At 41.7% G+C, this 21,179-nt stretch overlaps 1 protein-coding gene across 3 annotated transcripts in view; it reads right to left on the bottom strand.

Moving 5' to 3' along the window:
• The window catches only part of ANKH (ANKH inorganic pyrophosphate transport regulator), a 129,190-nt gene that overhangs the window by 40,464 nt on the left and 67,547 nt on the right, over positions 1-21,179 (bottom strand). For all 3 annotated transcript variants that reach the window (XM_067569898.1, XM_067569908.1, XM_067569889.1), the window contains exons 3-7: positions 14,243-14,459; positions 5,721-5,839; positions 4,960-5,043; positions 1,953-2,123; positions 1,127-1,261 (exon numbers count right to left, since the gene is read on the bottom strand). In XM_067569898.1, the coding sequence (XP_067425999.1) occupies positions 1,127-1,261; positions 1,953-2,123; positions 4,960-5,043; positions 5,721-5,839; positions 14,243-14,459 (726 nt within the window). The remainder of the gene's footprint in view (positions 1-1,126; positions 1,262-1,952; positions 2,124-4,959; positions 5,044-5,720; positions 5,840-14,242; positions 14,460-21,179) is intronic.

Genomic DNA, 21,179 nt, shown 5'->3' with positions numbered 1-21,179 from the left:
AGGAAAGAAGGAAACAATCACAAAAAACCTAATCCTCCTCCCATTGAAATCAATGGCGAAAGGGGGGGGGGGGGGGAAGGACCACATGATGGTGCAGTTTCTGTAGCACAGGATTTTGTGTCATAGTTACAATAAACCTGTGCCTCTATGAACTGCACACTGCTTGAACTACATCACCGATGAGCATTTCAAAAAGTGAGCACTTAAAAGAGAGACACGAGGACTGCACTGGTACCTTCAAGGTGTTAAGCGGGGCACATCTTTGGGACAACCGAGCCAAGGACTGGTCTCGGGACCCTACTTCAACCTGTTTAGAAAGTGCCCAAGAAGTAGATAGTTATGTATGTGCATGTGTATATGTGAAACAACCCAAGCACTCATATGCCAGCCAGAGGCCCGATTCTTCCATGCCTTACCTCTGTTACAGTCACTTACAACTGTGCAAAAAGTTAACAAATCAAAATGGTAATGTGTCACATCACTTTGCATAACTGCAAATAAATATGTAAGAGGCAACACAATGAGGAATGGGACCCCAGATCTATCCCAAATTCACCAGGCTCTGGAACTTCCATCACCTGCCACCTGTGCAAAGCCTGAAACTTGGTCACCTTGGGTTTTTTTTTTAAATAAAGGGTCCAGTATTTCCTGTTGTACCCAAAATCAATCCATCTTTGACACTGCCACGCTGATGCAGACTACACTGTGGTAATGCCTAGAGGCTCTAGCTCCCCATTGTGCTAGGCACTTGACTGGAATCTGTGGTTCCACGATACAGTTGATAAGACACAGTTTAGAGTGGGATGTAAGTGGGACTGGAGGGCTGGCCAAAGGACAGGAGGCTTCATGTTAAGAGGCAGAAATCAGGCCAATGTCTTCTGCTTGATTTTAACATCCTGGGAAAAATGAGCACTTAGCTGAACAGGAATGCATTTGAGACCACTTTTGCCTGTTCCTATGGATGAGAGGACAAACACATAAGGAGGTGCTGTACATGGATATGGGACCGAACACCTTGCTTCTTAGCAACTGTAAAGAAGGATGACTTCTTCTGTGTGTGGAATGCAGCGTAACCATAAAAGACTTCAGTACAAAATGGCACCCAGCTTCCCAGGGATTCGCATACCTCTGTAGCTGCAGAGCTGCCGCCCAGGTCCCGGGAGACGAAAAGGTTGACAATGGGTCTACTGATTCGTTGAGTTGCCAAAATTAATGCCAAAGGCCACCAAAAACTCAGCATCTTCCTTATTGTAGCATCTCCCTGGAGCATAAGTGAAACAAAGTCCCTTTTGAAACAAACAGGCAGGACAGACCCAAAAGCACAACTAAAGGATTTTTCTCGCTTTTCCCACCCATCAGTCAACTTGGCCAATTCAAAAGCACTCAAGAAAAAGAGCCTAAGAGAGGAATGCCACATAAAAATGCAATCTCCCACATCAGTGATACAGAACTGAAGGTAGCTGTGCAGTCTTAATAGCCCTACTACAGCTGAATAATTGATGTACAAGGTATTTGCATAATTTGTCCTGGCAACCAATTCTAAGGTATTGATCTGCAGTGAGGGATTTGTGAATTACTGCAAGACATTCAAGGAAAAAAGAGGTTCTGACAAGCAGCTTCCTTGCACAGGGAAGAATTTCTCAAAGTGTCAGTTCCTAGTGTCATCCTTGTAGCATATAATACCTGTGCTGTGCTGATGAGTCTACGTACTAATACAATATTAATGGGGATGTGCTTAGAACAGAGGTACTGACATAAGGATACACTACCACTCTCACACAGAAGGCTGTCGGATAGCTGCCACGTACACTGCTATTGAATTGGTATGCACAAGGGTATATGTTTGAAACTAAAGTGTTATGTGCTTTTTTTCTGAGGGACAAAAATTATCACTCACATAAATACTATCTAACCTGATTGCACAGTAAGTCCTACCAGACATTAAGACATACCCCCATCTCAGGCCCACTGCTGTCAGGAATAATGTCGTGTATATTCCTGTAGTAACCCAGGCATAAGGTGGTGCATCGGACCAGTGCCCCCATGTACAAGGACAAGATTGGGATAAGGAGAGGCTCTCTGCATTCCAAGTGACTGTGGAGCAGAATGGCTACAAAAACAACCTAAAAGAGAAAAGAGGAAAAACCAAGTAGACAGATTAGGGGAGATTTTATTTTAAATAAAGGGCCTAATATTTCCTGTTGTACCCAAAAGCAATCCATCTTTGACACTGCCACGCTGATGCAGACTACACTGTCCCCATTGTGCTAGGTACTGTACAAACAAATAGAACATAGACAGTCCCTTTCTCAGAAAATCCACATTCTAGATTTGACCTCGTGCTATAGGTGGACGAAGTCCTGGTAAGGGGGGTTAGGCGTGGGACAGGTAACCATAAGGATGAGTATGTTTGCATGCATTTAGTCTCGATGTTGGCAGTAAGTCACAGGTGGCCAGCAGCCTAACCAACTGCACATAGTGTTGACCCTTTTAGACAGTGGGTATACTAACAATGTCAATTTCTACATGTCTCTTTTTTCAAAGGCATATTAAAAAGAACAACACTGATTTCAACCCTTTAAGCAAGTCAAAAATGATTTTGCAGTATTTAAAACCTCAGTGGTTAGAAGGAAGCCACACTTAAATTCTAACTTTGCATTTAGAAGATAGCTAGGTTTTCTCTTTAAGTACACCAAGGCTCAGCCTTGGCATAATTCTAAAACGGGTAAACTTCAGTACTAAATACCAAATCCCAGGAATACATCAGGTTACTGTGGGAATTATCCCCATTATACGTCCTGGATTTTATCATTTAAGCTCATAACCGTAACTCTTTCACATTTATGACAGAGCCTGATAGCATCGGAGTTAAATTCCAGAGGTCTCTAATGGTGAAAACTGGGAAGCTTGCTTAATTTGGTTCTGTGAATGAAAGAACTGAAAATGATTCTATTGGCAGGGGCTGGGACTACAGAGTTCTGAATGAACACATGGTGTTGGTTTGCTTACTAAATACATTGTTCTGCGGTACTAAATACATCTTTCTCTTATTGGTTTTATGTTCTGTGCAGACAGCGATAACACTTAATGCATGTCTTGCTTTAAAAAGAAATTACATCAGTAAGTATTTGCTAGGCTGGTAATGTTGTTTATACAAGGATCGCAAAACAGCTGATTTAGGACACTACTAAGGAAATTATTTTTTCAATGAAATTAAGTAATCAGTCATGAAAATTGCTCATCCAAAAAGTACTCAAAAGAGGAAAGAATTAAAGGGATCAGGACAAAAAGCATCAACCACATCTGCAGGACTCCAAGTAACAAAGTTCTTATGAAACAGGTGTTACTACTGCTTATGTTCACTTTGCTAGTGTCAAGTGATGCAGGGAAGTCCCAATGGTCACAGATTTTGCCCTTCTGGTGATGCTCTTGTCCCATAAGCATTCTACTATGGAAAGGAGATAAGATATTGTGGACTTCATTTTCCATGGCCTTACATCTTGTGTAGTCAACTTGCACTTGTGCAAAGTGTGTGCATCTAAAACACTGCCTAATCAAAATGGTAGCATTATAGTTTCTTCAAGTCTGAATGATTAGACAAGATGCAAAATCATGGAGAATGAGGCCTATCAGGCCACATTCTGTTTTCATACCATGGTTTTATACCACGGACTGCCAGCATCACTCTAGAATGAGATCAGACTCAGACCCATTAAGTGGATTTCTTTGGTATTAAGTTGGTTTGTTATAATTACTTCTGACTGATATTAATTGTAGAGATTTTGCTCTACATAGTGAAGAGTTCAAAAAGGAGTATCTATCATAGCGTAACAGATCACAATTCAGAATATGACTCGTTTGAATGAAGGATTTGGAGCCCAGAGCTCTTGAATTCTGATTGCCTCTGACATTGTATGAGTCACATACTCTCGCTCTGCCTTCACTTCCCCACCACAAAATGCAGATGACAACACCGGCCCATGTACCAGGTGCTGCGAAGCTAACTGTAAAAGTTTATGTGCTTTCAAAATGAGAACTGCAATATTGTTACTGGATATCAAACATGAATTTAAAATGCCTTTCCATGAGGGATAACTAGTACAATCCAGAAGTAAGGGGACGCCTGTTTAACACATTACTCGTGTAATGGGAAGTTGAAACAATGCAGAACCCTTCCTAATAATGCACTGCAGTACCAAGAGGGTATGACCTAAGCTATGTTGTGACAGCAATATTGAACATGAAACTTTCAAGGCCTGTAACAAGAATATTGTCTGCTGAGCTACCCTCATGCTTGGGAGACAGAGCATGTTCTGCAGTATGGCTGGAATTTCCCCAGGTTAGTCAACAAGTGCAAAATTGAGCAATAAAGGGAAAACTGAGGAATCAAGTGTTTATTTCTATTGCTGTAGAGTATAGAGGCTCTATTCAGGATTTCAGCCCTATTATGCTAGGTGCTGTACAAAATATGGCAAAAGACAGTCCCTCCCCCAAACAGCTTAAAAATCTTCAGTAGATTTTGTATACTGTATCCTGCATCATGTGGTAGCCATTGTTTTACTAAACTCCTGTCCTTTCAGGAAAGGCATTGCTGCTGTGGGACATTGCATTAAGCCAAGCCATCTTGATTCCCCATTCCTGGGGTTATCTGAAGTTAACTCACTTATATGGAAGTGAAAACAGCCTCAGCTACGTCTGCCACCAAGGGACCTCTATTCAGTGTGGAACTGCCGAAGCACAGCATGCTCCGGGCACAGCCCTGCTTCCTCCAGCATGCTGGAGGAAAGGCATAAGGCAGGTTCTAAGCCAGTGAGGAGTTCTGCCATACTGGGGGAAACCTCAAATGTTTGTTTAGAGAGGCCATAGGGCTCCATTGGATGATTGGAGCAGCATAAAGGAGCCATAGCGTGGGCAAGGATCTGAGGAATAGTGCAGCAGGAACATGAGATGAGTCATTACCTGAGCTATGACATCTGAGATGGAGGCACATCCCACAAGGAAACTGTGTTTGTGTTTCAACAGAATGCCAGCATGGGTCCAAGCCTGCAAAGGACAGAACATTGTTTAGAAAGTGACTAACATGGATATATCTATTAACGTCAGGTTCCAGGCTCAGACTATTTTCCTACTGCTAAACTTTACACAAACCATTTACAAAGCTCTCTCCTACCATCTGAGTCAGCACCACATGTGAATTTGAACAGATCTAGGCCAATAACCCAGAGAAGACTCTGCAGCTTTTAACTCTTTGCCAGGACTGAGAGAGAGGAACAGTTTAAATAACGGCACAGTAGCTCCTGAGAAGGAAATAAAATAATGAGACAAAGCCTTTATTCCTGGTGGGGAGGGGTGGGGTAGGGGGGGGTGTGTTGTTAGAGTTTCAACAAATCCAAGTAAATCGGTTTTCTTTCTATTCATCAGCTTTTATTTGTAACGCTGATCTCACTGGCCAGTGGGTATATTGAATATTGCTACAAAATCCTGCCTTGAAAAAGTAACTCACTGATGCTACTTCTTTTCATACTTAGTTATTTGGAAAGAGGGGCTCGGGTGTAGGTATATGTCAGTAGCATAGTCTGCAAAATATTTAATAGAGGAATTATTTGCAGGAGTAAGCTCTCCTTCAATGCACCTGTCAAATAGTTGGGTTCCATAAGCTGGGGACATCACAGACAGAAGTGATAAATTAGTTAAAATTCAGTTCTGAGCCATACACTCACCATGGCATCCATAAAAGGGAAGGCAGCAAGATAAAGGAAGGCCCTTCTAGTTTTACTTCCCACTGATTCATCCACATGGTGCAGCTTGTTAATAATGTAATACCCCAAATCGCTATATGCTGCAGAAATAAAAGAATGGCAAAAAATGAATTTGGTTAAATTGACAAATTCTGGCTGTGATTTTCAAAAGCACCGGCATAAATTAAGCATCTAACACCTTTAGGCACTTCTGAAAATCCCACTCTCTTCCTAATCAGGAGTTCTTATGTATTTTTCAGGTACATATTAGAGAATAATCTAATAAGTATTCTGAAAAATTTATAAAACACGTCATAGAACACAGACAACATTATCTATAGAACATGTACAAAACAGTGAAATCACATGATAAATTGCAAAGGCATTCAACAAATTGCATTTATGGCCATTTGATGGCCTCCCTTTCACCTTTTCCATTAATTATTTCTACCGAGATGTGTTCTTACTTTGCAAAACCTCTGAGGCAGCTTCAGGCAGCTGCCACTTTCTTTCCATGGTTTAAGGGCTAATATATCACAAGGCTAGAAATGGGTACTCCTTCTACTGGAAACTGTACAATTCTTGTTCTTCAGTAGACAATGCACATGGTTCTAGTCCGGGTCCATGCTTAGGTAAGAGCCATTTTTAAGAAGCTAGTCAAAGTAGCTTTGAATTTCATAATTTTAGCAGTTTCTGAAGTGTGACAACTTCCTTTTTATATAAGTCCAGTGTAGTTGGACTCCCAGTACCAGAGCCTGACATTACAAGTGGGGAAAGAAAAGTAACCCCAATTACTATTAAAAACCCTATAAAATGTATAATTTTACGTTTTTAAAAAACTGATAAAAGAACGTTAAGGTTGACAAATCTAGTGCTCGGAAGTTATTTTGCATGAAGACCATTAATTCTGGCATTTCCATAATTTGGCTCCCTGGTGCATATGCATTATGATAGAGTCTTCAGTTACATGAACACATGCTATTTGACTTTTTTGTACACGCTCCCCTATATTTGAAAAGATATACAAAGCAGATACTTAACTCCATTTCACATGCTTTATACATCTGCTCATGTTATCCGATCCATAGGCGTTAACACCAGCGGTCCCATCTACCTATTTTCTCACCTAAAACCAATCATCCTAATGGAACTGGCAGGTTACTCAATAAGGTACAAGGAATTTGCTTACACTGCCAAAAAATCCCAGTTTGCTGAAGGGCTTAAGGCACCAATGTTGTATTTAATATAGAACAATGTTTGAGGGCAGTTAAAGATGTATGGAGTCTAGCATTGTTTTGCAATTACTTAGTGATAACAAAGTCACAAGGTTAGGAGCTTGATTGCCTTTGGACTAGACAGGGAGCAGTTCCAGAACCTTCCTTCCTGAGTCCTGGCAGGTCACCTCAATTCTTTTTCTTAAAATATTCATTTTTTGGTAATTTGTGCATATCAGCAAATTGATACTGTGGCTATTTTTTCAAACAAATATCTATGTGTCCACTTAACTTTTCACTCAATACTTTGTAAATACTGTGCTACCTACAGATTTGTACAATAATTCCTTTGAATGCTATTGCTTTCATTGCAGAGCAGTACTTCATGGCTGCTCCCTAAAATAAAAACTAATTTGAATGGAAGAGATTTGAAGAAAATATTCCATTACAATCAGGTTCTGTGCGGTCTGTGTTAGGTTCCATCCACACCCGTGCCTCAACTGTGTGGACTCTAACCATGCAGTAAGACAGTCAAAATTCTTGCAGGAGCTACAGGGTGTTAAGTTCCTTAAAGGGACAAATATCCTCTTGACCCTGTCCCTTCCTGCCCTTTGCATGCTTTCTGTCTTGTGGACCCACTTCTTGCAGAGGGCCTTCCATGAGCAACAGAGTAGAGAGAGCATGCAGCAGAGAGGCTCTCTGCTTTCTCAGTCCTTTTTCCCCCCCTCCTCTCTACCTCCATAAAAGTAGGCATTAGATCAACCTTCTTGGCTCTAAAAGATATGGAGATTAAAAAAGTGCACTGTGTCAAGAAAAAAAACTTGATTAGTGGCGGAATGAGCATGGAGACAGAACTAGCTTCACTGCTGGAAAATGTTCCCTCCATCACAGGGTTGGAACATCTGTAGTTAGTAGGAGCACTGCCAGCAGATCGCGGGAAGTGATTATTCCCCTCTGTTCAGCACTGGTGAGGCCACATTTGGAGTACTGTGTCCAGTTCTGGGCCCCCCACTACAGAAAGGATGTGGAGAAATTGGAGAGAGTCCAGCGGAGAGCCATGAAAATGATTAGGGGGCTGGAGCACATGACTTATGAGGAGAGGCTGAGGAAACTAGGCTTGTTTAGTCTGCAGAAGAGAAGAATGAGGGGGGGATTTGACAGCGGCCTTCAACTACCTGAAGTGGGGTTCCAAAGAGGATGGAACTAGGCTGTTCTCACTGGTGGCAGGTGACAGAACAAGGAGTAATGGTCTCAAGTTGTGTGTGTGTGTGGGGGGGGGGGGGGGGGGAAGGTCTAGGTTGGACATTAGGAAAACCTTTTTCACTAGGAGTGTGGTGAAGCACTAGAATGGGTTACCTACGGTGGTGGTGGAATCTCCATCCTTAGAGGTTTTTAAGGTGCAGCTTAACAAAGCTCTGGCTGGGATGATTTAGTTGGGGTTGGTACAGCTTTGAGCAGGGGGTTGGACTAGATAACCTCCTGAGATCCCTTCTAACCCTAATCTTCTATGATTCTATGACCACCTTGGCAGGGCACTATGGAGAGGTGCTGTCCAAAGGTACCTATTCAATGGACAGAGCACATCACTCTCCAGGGCTCTCAGTCTGGCATATTTTACAAGCACTAAAATTCCTTGATGTTAGACAAAAACCTATTGAATTTTTTGACATTGTTGAAATCATAACAGCTAACCTTAAGCTTAGCTGTTAAACAGTTAACCTAATTTCCACATGTAAATGAAAGGTGACAAACACTTTTGGTGATGACACTAAAAGGCTATTTCCGTCCTCAGAGGGTATCAGCAGGCTGTTCTCAGCTGACATTTACTAATAAATATTCAGGCATGTGTCTCTCAAATGTGAATACAGCAATCTCTGATTAATTAGAATGTAACCTTGACAAGCCATCTGAACTTATTATGAAGCACAGTACAAAATTAATAATACAGCAGCTGTTTTGTTCTCTTGTGATAAGTCATACAATTTCTAACGCATTCACTTTTACATATCTACAGTTTGGTCTTGCTACATGTATAACATTTAACCAGAAACTCTAGCTTGGCTCTTTGTTATAGAAGTCTCTTCAGAGCCATAAGGATAGGCATTTTCAGATATTAGATTTATCTGACTAGTGGAATATCATGCCTATATCTAGAACATCTTCTCTATGCCTGTTTTTATAAAACACCAACCGATAGCGCACACATTCGAAATCTCTGAACAAATGGAAAGCTGAAAATGCTCTTGGGGTTTGGCTGCTGCATGCATAAACTGTATTAATGAAGACAGCAGAGTCTTAAATAAATGGCACCACTGTTGTCATTTGAGGTCATTCAATATCCTGTATGTTGTTCTTATGTCACAAAGGAAATAAAAAAGAACCCTCCCAGGAGGTCTACCATTAATGTTCAGACATAAAGCCACACATGTAAATATTAGCTCTACTGGAAAAATACCATAGGTGGCTTTGGATTAACTGATGAATTCTCTGGACATATTCCATCTTCCTACTTTGATGCCAATTTTTAAAATGAACCGTTCTTGTAGACTTGTGAAATGAAAAACTGTGCTTCCTGTCATCAGGTAGATGTGCCACAAAGTTGGAACATTGCATTACTTGAGCTCTTCAAAATCTGGAAATACCTGAGGATTTCTCAGACAGTTTGATGCTTCATAACACTCAAGATACAGTTGTTCCAATTTCAAAGCAAGCTTCTTTTTTTTAAAACTGGTCAAAAATACACCAAATTTGAGTCTGGGCTCACTCCATTCCTTCTCTGCTCTGTGACTATGTTGTTGAGGAGAAAATGACTAAATTAATTAGCAGAAATATAAATTATTAATGTTGGCTATTGCTGCAGCAACATCCACCTCAGGATGTCAAATGCATAACACCCTTTGTAATGAGTTCTGTTTTATCACCCCTACAAAGTAGGTAAGGATTATTCTTACTTTAGTGATAGGCTAGGTGATTAGAACAAGAGTCACATTAGAAGTCTATGAAAACTAAGATCAGAAGAACCTGGATAACTTGACTCAGCGTCAGTTCAGTGTTCCAGTCTCTTCCACACTACAAGTGGCAGAACACTCGGTATGAAATAGTCAGGTGGGCATGTTAAGAACTTGACTGATCATAAAAATGGTTCACAATCTTCATTCACACACTATATTTTTTGGCACAAACAACTATTGATAGTGTTAGCTGGAAACAATGCCCTTAATCCTTCATGCACGAGTCACTATGCATGCGATTAGTCCCATGCAGTCCTGGGGCACTATTAACAACTATAAAGCCATTCACCTGTGCAGGTGGTTGCAGGAAAGGGGCCCGTGTCTGCAACCACCACAGAAAATGAATGGTATTGCTATGAGCTTCTGGGGCATTCAGCCTGCCATCTGTTAGCCTGACTGCTAAAGTTTTAACTGCTTTGTGCTGAAGCTTTCAAGTGACACTTCATCTACTACCTAACCAGGAGCAAAATGGTGGTCATGTGCATTTGCATTGGGAAGGGGAGGTAGAGGTGTCTACTTAGTCACGGAGACTACGACTTGAGCTGCATCTCCAAAGCTACTGCTGCTTTCTGTAATGGAGAATGTAACATTCATATTCAAATGAAAAGAAATGGCCAGAGTGTTGTTCCAGCATCTTGAAACTCCTGCTGTGAAAGGGTGAATTAAATGGCAGCCAGCGGGAAAACAGTAAACCTGATAAGGGACGAATTGTGGTAGTGTGTCAATAGGGAAGGAAGATGCAGAATGACCTATCATGGGGCTAGAATTAACTAGGTCCCAGTTAGTATGGAACAGCTGCAAACGCATCCCATAAAATGGAGAATTTGTAATATAAATGAATCCCCTTCTCTGACAAGTTTAATATTAGTAAGATGTAGCAAATTTTTGTATGCATGCAATACATGAGAGCTCTGCTACATTATATTCCTTCTCTTGTAGCACACTATTCCTTTCCATAAAATGCTCAGAAGCAAATCACAGCTTGTTTATAACCTGAGTATATAATCGACTTCCCACAAAGTTACACTTCAATTAACTGACGGTGGCAGCTGACCCCAAACATCACAAGACAAGGAACAGAGCACACACTTCAATGTCCAGCTCTCAACTAAAACGGCCAATGGAAGGATGGTTTTGTGGCCAAGGCACTAGACTGGGCTTCAAGTTGGAGGGAAATGTGGTTTCAATTTCCATCTCTGGCATCGTTTTCCTGGGCAACCCTGGCCAAGTCACTGACTTTCTCAGTTCCTCGTGTTACTTGCACAGGAGTGTTGTGAAAATTGTTGGTGAGGCTCCCATAATATGATGATTGGGGGCAGGAGGTGTAAGTACTAGATACATGCAGCTTGCAGATGTGAGGCTGGATTGTTTGGCTCCTCTGTGGGGACATCCAGCTGATTCCTGTAGCTCATGTAAGGGGGTAGAAGGGAGATCCTGGTGTAGAGGGAAGGAAGTGTGACTCACGGGACTGAAGCAGTCCATTCTGGTATTGTGAAGGGGACGGGGGGGCAGGCTGCTCTTTGTCAGGAGCTGTCTGAGTGTCATAGCGGCAAATGTACATTTCCTCCTCCACTGCCACTTGTTGTCTTCTTCCCTCTGACCCTTCTCAGACTCCCTTTTCTTGTTCTGTTGGGTTTTTTGGTTCTTCCATAATTGAGTCTCACACTTCATGAAGGATAGTCCTGTCATCCTCCCTTGTCCTTCGCATACAGACTACATGAGAGAATCTCTTTGCAGTCTGGAGATTTTCCCCCCCCATTTGTTGAGCAATCTCACAGCTGCCAGACTGTCACTTGGTTCTTCCTCCTCCTCTTCCTCCCGCTCTGAAAGTTGTACATCTATGGGTCAGAAAGGGATAAGCAGGTTTTAAAGCATGTTCAAAGTGAACTTGAAACAACAACTTGGCAGAATCACCCAGTCAATTAGTGCTGGGAATCTGACTAATGCCATCATCTTGGGTCCTCCTCCACTCTCAGATGTGGTCTTCATATATTTTCAGGTATACACATGTTAAAATACTATAAAATATTTTACACTCTGCCACCAGGAACTGCTGGAAGATTGAGTGAAGCCCCTTCATTCAGGATTTTAAGGTTTGGCAAGTGTGTGTGCACGTGCGTGTGTGTGTGTGCACGTGCGCGCGTGCCTTGATTTTTTTCTTCTCTTCATAAATGGAAACATGGGATGTAAGAGGTTCTGACCACAGCAATGCTCTGTATTTCAGCAAACCTAGGGTAACTCAACCAGCACGTTTTGGAATGGCTACTCACAGACATCTCTGATCAAAAGCTCACACACTTAAGAATCCATCTACAGCCTTCAACGTGGAAACCCGGTTGATGTACTTTGAGTCAGCAGGAACCCATAGTGGCTTAAAATCAAAATGAGATGGATCAGAAAAATGAACTCTTCTCCCAGCAAGTAAAGTTGCTCTCTGTTCAACTCAGTACACAAACTGGAGGAGGTGGACAACTGAAAGACCATTTCAAGGCTGGGGAAAGATCCAACCTGAGAAATTTTATGACAGATCTTGCAAATGACCAGGGATTTAAAACACTGACTGCTTTTAATCTCCAGTACATAATCAGGAGTCACCACTACATATTGATGTGGACTGTGAATGTCAGGCAGATAAATTAATTAACTTCATTGATGTTTTTTTAACTTGTTAAATTAGTGACAGGTTGACCCTGGTATAGGGCTATTGTAGTCAATGAGCACATTGCCCGTGTACTGTCATAAAAACAAAGGGTATAAGTAACCTTTTAGTTACCATCTGTGATACAGCAGGGGCCATGGTTTTAACACTAGGTGTCTTAACACTGAGTACTTGTGTCTGTGTGCTTAAAAGGGTTATAGGGCTGCTAAACATGATTAAAAGATGGCACCAAGCCAGGAGATAACATCAGTGGACATCTGTTCTTCCATAAGGCTCTTATGCAAATTCAGTAACTACAAGGGCAGGGCCTGTGTGCTGACTTGCAGAGTCTGTGGTGGTTGGGATAGTGACAGCCTGACATACAGGTCCCATGTGCGGGTCACCTCTATAGCGCAACATACAGTGATTGATATTGCCATCCAAAACCTGCCTAGTTCCAACAGAATAGCAGTCCCTCAGGTAGCTGCTCCAGTTCCGAACAACCACCATACCCTTCACACTCCCTGCATTCCTTCCCCATGCCTCCCCTCAGACAGCCATAGATATAAGGAATGCCAAACACGATACCTGTTACAGGGGCTTCACTCTCTTCCTCCTGCTCAGTCTCCTCTTCTTCATTTTCTTTGTTGCCAGGGCTACATCAGTCTCCATCCTGTGAGGTGGGCTGGAGGTTGTTTGGGGGCACCAGACCTGGTACAGCCTCTAAAGGTACACGATGTCCAATTTCTGCCATGTTCTTGGTTGTAGTCTAATGTTCTGTGATACTAAACCTTTATGGTCTTGAAATTCCAACATTCTGGTTGACACACAGTTCAATATCACATTTGGTGGGTCTTGCAGAAATCTGTAAATATTGTTGTTAATTTCTTCCTACCCAACTCCAGAGATCTTTGTGCATTCTCGCTGCTCCAGAGTGCAGTCAGGGTTCTGGTCTCACTCGCCAGTGGCAGGTTGGTTTTGCATGATATGGTGTTTGTAGTAGCTGGTGCAAGAGCTTAGCTATCCAGCAGAAATGGCAATGAAGTGTTGACTACGGCTAACAGAAGCTAATGCTGGTTATTTTTAATCAGCCCACCTGATCCTCTTTACTACACAGTTTAGCACTGGGAAATGGCTGGCATGGGGGAACAGGTGCTCCCTGGGAATGTAAGTGTCTATCAAAGATGCTAGGAAGTCTTGACTGAAGAGAAAAGCACTTCCTGTAACACACTGGGATGGCCTCCTGCACAAAAGAACTGGAAAACCTATTTGCACAGATGAATCCCATCTGCACAGCAGTATGACAGTGCTACGACCTGGTTCCAGCCTGACAACTGTGCTACAGCCAAACACTGCTGAAACAGGCCAGCAGTAAGTTGAGCAACACATGCTGGTGGTAGTGGTGTGTATTTGTGCATGAGCAAGAACTACAGCTGGAATCTACTATTCTAAAACAGTGAAATTTTATAGTCCGGACAGAATTCCAGCCACAAGACAATCCACCCTCTCACAGTTCCCCAACTAGAAATGAAAACTTAGGAGAGCTGAAGCTTAAGCAGTTCTAGGGGATGGGATAGGGAAGCAAAATCAACCAGTCACCCAGGTTGAAGATACCTTAAGTAAATAGTGAGGAAGTCTTACCTATCAAGGTATGAAATACAGCAGCCACTGCGCCAGCTACAACCATGCACAAAACTGCTTTGGTCCTGTCTCGTTTACTGTTCACAAACACCAGACCCACATTCTTGAAGTCACTCATTGGACCTGTGAAAAACTTCATAAGGGAATAAGCCAGCCCATAGCTGGCCAGCATTTCCACAGCATCTTCCTTAACAGCTGCGATACCCCTGTTCAAGGCCTGTTGAAATATATAAAAACAAAGAATACATCAAAATGTAGACGTCTGGAAAACAATATGACGCAGTCTATTTCTATAGAAACCAACAGTTTACCCCAAGTTAAATCATAATCACTTTTGATCTGTATTGACTTGAATTTCTTTGGCTCCTGCATGCCCAGAGATAAAGTGACTTCTAAACGTCAAGATAAATATTGGCAAAGTGCATATGAAAACGTTCCCCATCCTGTATTAGTTCAATTTACTATGCTGCACAGATCTATTGTATATGCACAGTGAAACAGATACCAATTGTCCCAATTTATAATAGCCAGTAAGAAACTACAGAAGATTTAAATACATGAAATAAGTAAAATATTAGTAACTTGTTTCTAAAGTTATCAAATGGAATCCCCTTATACTGAAGTGCAGTCTTTGAACAACTTTACTAAGTGAAATTCACTACTGTGCACAAGGCCAAAAAGTCCCATGTGAGGGCTTAGGTGTGACTTTAGTAGCATGTAGTCTGGATTAGCCTTTTGCAAAGGGAGAGTGAAATTTTACCCATATGCAAAGATACAAAACTGGAACTGCAGCTGGCTTACTATGATGCATTGAAATTATTTCGGGCTTAAAATCTATTTCACTGTAAAAGGACTTTCACTATATTCATGTTGACCATGAGTTGGTACCTGATTCTGGACCATAATGTTATTTTTCATTAAACTAAATCAAATGTAGAGGCTGGTCTTCCTCCTATGTAATTTCATATGTTTCAAAATAAGGTTGAGATCCCGCACTCCTTTAATGAACAAAATTCTCAACTTATTAAAAACAACAATGAAACAACTGTATTTCAAGTTTTTTGTTTTGTTTTTTTTGGATAGTTTAGCAAATACCTTGCAGATATTGAGGAAAAGTGTCCCCTGGCCTGAAACGCCAATAATTTAACTGATTATCTTCATATCTAAACTGAACCAAGAGAAAGACCATAATATTTTCTTCAGGAGTCAGGGAAAACTCACAGCAAGCACATTTCAACTGTGTTGAATAAATATGACAGAGTGATAAATTTTGTCTTCACTCCCATAGCATCGATCACCCGAGGTATTCAGTAAATTGTTAAAAGAAGATTAGACTAAAAAAAGCATATAGGATGGAATAGGACTTGTTTTCATAAGAATTTAGTTCTTATGGATCACAGGTGACATGTACTGACAGGTCCACAAAAAACTGGCCAGTCAGGAATATCTGTTCCCTCCGCTCCCCCCCTCCAAAAATGCAGTGTCTTCCATTACATACCACACCAGCACTAAGCTTTGTCTAATAAAATATCTAAATCTGAATATCATAAGGTAATCAAGTTGAAATCTTAGCATTTCAATATCACAGTTCAGTGTGAAGCACATACAAGCCAGCAACTCCCACGGGCTTCAACAGAAGTTGCTTCTCTATGTGGAAGGGCAGCATTTAGCCTGTAATATTTTTTTCCTTTTCAATCTCCTTGTAAGATGCTTCATTACCACTTGCTGATGTTAATACTAAATCTGTGTCTTCAGCATGACATAAAACTGCAGCAAGTTCTCCATAACTGATGCCCATCAAAACGGTCTGTTGCACTACACTGTGCACTGAACACAACAAACAAAATTCTATTTTTTTCAGCCTTCTTGCTCTAGTTTGTCCTTCTCCCAGACAATGACCTTATCCCATCATGTGCAAGATGCGTAAGACCTTACCGCTACACACAACAGCTTCTGGGTCCTGCATAGCACATGTGCTGCATTTGACAAGAGTGCAAATTTATTTAAACTAAAAAAAGATGGTATTCGGGCACAGAGAGGTCCAAAACATTGCACATAGTTTGCTTACTCCTTAGGAGTGCTGTAAAAAAGCTAGCAGTAACCATCCACTATGTCAAGGTTCAAGCCCTTATCCAGGATAATTCCCTCTAATAACCATGTTAAAAGGAAGGACAAAGCTGTTTTAGAGCTTTAAACTTGCACCTTGGCCACTTAGACATGGGACTGTGGTACTGGGGGGCTTTGCCTTTAAGGGCTGAGCTTCCCAGATACAGAGTCTAAGTAGGGTGCTGTGAGGCTCTTGGTGTTAGGCGCAAGCAGTTGGACCAGTCACAGATTGAAGTGGATTTATTGCAAAAACCTTAAATTGCTGAGTGATCACTGAACACCACTGGGGAACAGTAGACATTGGTGCTCGTAGGGGCTCCTAGTGGACTGGGGATACCTATGGGATGTGATTGATGCAGTTCAGGACATATAGGTTGTATGGCTAGCCTATTAACAACACAGCTATACCAATCTGTCTGACTTGGGGCAGGACCTGAAAAAATCCCACTTACCAGGGACAAGCCTTCCCTCGTGAGCATGGAGTGTAAACGTCTGCAGAATCTGAAGCTTTCACTTATAAAGTCCTTTCCTCTGACTCGTGTGACTCCAAAGTACTCAATCTCACTGCACCTTGGCTTACACCCTGTGAAATGGGTGCTTTCATATATACCTATCTATGTTGGGATATACAGAACTCACACTGACAAAGAAGGGGTTATGGGAGCTTGTGGGCTCCATCATCCCCATCCTACTTCACCTCTGCAAGATGTCAGGACTGGAAGAAGGAATTAAAAGAGGAAAAGGCCAATTCAGGAATGGCTGACAGAGAGGTAGTGGATCTCTTCAGCTAGTCCTGTGAAGGCGGGGCCAGCATCTAACTAGAGATTCCTAGGCATCAGAGCCTCCTTGGGCAGGCAGGCCTCATGTGGGATCTTGTGTTTCTTTTGTTCCCCATAACTAGTTTGATTCTCCTTTTTTTTGGGAGCAGCAGGTGAGTCGGCCCTGCAAGAGGCTGAGAGAGGCCTAGCTGTGGGCTACAGGAGGAAGCATCCCAGGGATGCAGCAGAGAGTCTGAACAAACAGACCTTTTCTGCTTCATTCAAATTCCCTGGGCTGGCACAGAATAGAGGGTGGGCTTGGGTTCTCCTACTAGTTCACCTAGGGTAGTAGCATGAAGACCGCAGAGCCAAGGGCTGGAAGGTCTACAAAGCGCAAAGCTGGGCCAAAGCTCCAGTATGACGCTGCTAAACTACTGGTGTTGGACTTAGTTTACCCTGGAAACCCGAGTGGCTGGCAGCAGGAGAAGAGGTCACTATGCAAGGCCCAGCCAGAAGGCAGCACAATTGTGGCGAGCAGATTCTTCCACCTTCTTCCTCAGAGATGGTGGGATGCTCAAATGAGGTTTGTGAAGTGCATTGCACTGGTTATCCACATAGCCATTTCTTTCACTTCAACAGCAATCAGATCCTTCCACCAAAACTGCCAGATAAATGTCCATCTTATAGATGGAAATCAACACAGGATGCCTACTGTGTTCTTTGAAGGACATTATTTGACTTTTATTCCTCCCTTCCCTCCCGTTGTCTTTTCTTGCAGTAAAATATTTCCAGTGGTTCTAATTTTCAGAGTAATAGATAAAGCATTCTGGGTATTCTGCAACTTCAATTAATCCCATCACTTGCAAACAAAGCTGAATATATTTTTAGGCATAATTCACCACAGCAGGCACTTCCATCCTGTTAGGACTACTACTCGTTGTCAAGACCCTCCTATGCAGGAGGGTGGATGAATCTATCACCAATAGGAGGGCAGTTTAACAGTCTGTGCATTCAGTTGAGACCCATGCCAGTCAGTGGTTACCCAGACGGAAAGAGCCCTCCAATCTGAGCCAAATGGGTCCATAAAATACCAGTGAGAACATAATCTCTGGGAAAGCAATGGCCTCAAGAAATGAACAGACCATCAAAATCCTCATTACACAAAGGGGGAAAAATTCACCCTGGATGAAGCTCTGAAGTCAACGGAATTACAGCTGGGGTGAATTTATCACATAGCTAGGAATGGACAAGAGTGAGTGACTAGAGCAGGATCTGCTCCCCCACCATTTAGGGCTGCACTCAGACATTTTCTGTGGAAACAAACTACAACAAAGTAAACACACCTGAACTGCCACAGGATTCCCCCAATACACACACTGTGTGCCAGGTAACGTATAGGATCACCACTTTGTTAGAGGAATGTTGCCATTAAGTTGTCCTACTGAGGACCAGCTGGCTAACATGATGAATGGCTAAGGTTAATCATGAAATAATGTCAATAAACTGGCCATTGGAAAAATAGTCTTTCCTGTGGAAGACCGCTTTAGAAAACTTACAGTAAATGTAACTGTCTACTAGCGGCTTAGTTTCAGTAACTTCCTTCAGTCAAACCACTCGTTTTGATTGATGTGCCTCAGCAATTTCTTTTTCCATTTTCACTTTAAAGAAATGGACAGAGAAGCGATTCATTCACAACTTCCAAACCCTGCACAAGAACTCTGTTGTACTCTTCCACACCTCGTCATATTATTGCCTGCTTAAGCTGTTGATCTCATGTCATACCTGATATCCTTAAAACAGTGAGAAAACCCAGAAACTTGGAGAACTTTTTCTGTGCATTATATGAAAGATAAGGTTTGCTGTGTTCTATGACATGCCAAACTCTGGCAGCACTTGTTAATCATCCAATTTAATTTCCTGTTAGAGCTCCAATTATATTTCTTTTTAAAAAGTGATAAACCAAGGAACATGTTCCACTTCTTGTTACATCACTGACGGACGTTTGTGTACGTGCTGTGTGTTCATAAAATCATTGACAAAACTGAACAAACAGCATCTGCATTCCATTTTGTTCCACACAGGTCACAGAAGATCAGCATGACTTGTCAGATGAATCATACATTTTCAAAAAGGTTTTAGGCCTTGTTCTGCTCAGCACTGTAATGCTTAGCTGACTTGGGAGTGTGCATCTCATTTTCAAAAGTGATTTAGGTACTTCTCATTTTTGAAAATTGGAATTTGGCTCCTAAGTCAGTCAGGAGTTAGGAGAATTTGGCTCCTAAATAAGTTAGGACTGAACTAAGTTAGACTCCAACATTTAGAACCTTAACAGAAGTTAAATCCCATGGAGTGTTTATGGATGTTGGTCTGTATATGCAATCGGGAGTTCTGTGGACATTGTTGAGATTAAGGCCATAAATCAATTCATGTCAAGTCTGAAGTTACACTGGATAGACACTGGTGTGAAGGAGAACTGAGATACTGATTTAAAACAATTCATTCACTTTTGTCAGCCAGATATGGTAAATAACATTAAACCACAATAATGGTTTAGTGACAGAAATATGAAGAGCAAAATTATAAGGAAAACTTCCTCTATTTTCTGGTTCCTAGTAGGACACCTGATAATATAATGTAGAGAAAACATGTAGGCAACTATTAGTGCAATTCTGAGTTCACATAATGTGCTTATTAAGCTGCATTTTCCCCTGTCCTTTCTGCTTCTCCTTGGACTTGCATATCACTCACGGTACACTGCTTGGATTTCATGTTGTACAGATAGAGAGCCACATGGTTGAATATCTATTTCCCTTACATAAAAAGTCTCCTAATATTTAATCATCTCTTAAATTATTCAGATTACATGTACTGTGCAGGTGACAGGAGCAATTTGTTTTCTTTTACAAATGGCTATTTAGGGCCAGACCCTCAGCTGGCATAAATCTGGGTCCTTTGACATCAGTGGTGCTATGTATGCTGCCTTAAACTAGCTAAAGGTCTGGCCCTTAGAATCCAGAGGATATTATTTTCCAGACAGTGCACACTGTAGAGGCATATGATATATTTGGTTGAAATAAGTAAGTGTTCCTCTTTTGGCAAGTGTTTTAAAAGCCAGGCATGAAAGTTATAACTACTCCTCATACGCCATTTCATTTTCAGCAATTGGGAGGTAACTAACGATAGTCACGCTCCATCTCTAAAAGCAGCAATGAACTCTTTTTGTTTCCAGTTTATTTCTTAAACATTTTTATTATGAGTAGTTGGAGAATCCCCTCCCCAGTAATCCTCCTCTTCACCCTATGCTCTTTATACAAAATATCATGTCACAGATACAGTACAAGGCTGTAATCCAACCCGCTATGTGTGTTGTCTTGTTGTGGACCTATATTACCCCTAGCTTACATTTACATAGCATCCTTCATACCTAAACACTTAAACTCTGCTGTCAGCCAGAGCACAACTCAAACACTGTTACTTCCATTGTGGAGGGAATCAGCAAGCCACTGCACAGTATGACATTAGCTGGGGAGGTGAAACTTTGGCCAAGGACATGAAAACAACCCTCCATCTTCTCTTATGAAAAGTGCCATGCTGGCTTTGATGTCCAGGGTCTTGGTTTTCATAGCATCATGCAAAAGTCTCCAGCGTTGAAGAGCAACTAGTAGAGCTAAGTGTTCTTTCAAACAATAACTTTTTTTTTTTTTTTAAATTGGGTATTGTAACTGACTTCCTCAGCTTGACAAGAAACTTGGTGTAACCTTCATCAAATCTCCAGGGCAGTGTAGTGTCACTTGCAACAACGTGTACGAACACAGGAGTCTTTCATGTGAAAAGACAGTGCCCTAGAAATCAACAGGGAGATTTGGGGAGAAAAAAAGTGTCTTGTTTTTCCCTACTTTAAATATGCTTTCAGAGCTATTCTGTAATATAGGAAGAGACGCATGCTTCCGGCCTAAAGACTAGCTCTAGTATCTTCTGAGAATCACAGCATCTCTCCTAGGCCAAATGCTGGAAGATCCTCTACTTTCACTAATTTCAGTGTGAGCTGAGAAGACCAGCAGCTACCAGAACTA

The sequence above is a fragment of the Emydura macquarii genome, unplaced genomic scaffold (genome assembly GCF_026122565.2).
Source record: "Emydura macquarii macquarii isolate MOO-44397 ecotype Brisbane River unplaced genomic scaffold, CSIRO-AGI_Emac_v2 contig_320, whole genome shotgun sequence".
Taxonomy (NCBI): Eukaryota; Metazoa; Chordata; order Testudines; family Chelidae; genus Emydura; species Emydura macquarii.
Note: the sequence above shows the minus strand (reverse complement) of the source record. Positions and strands in the feature narration are given on the sequence as shown.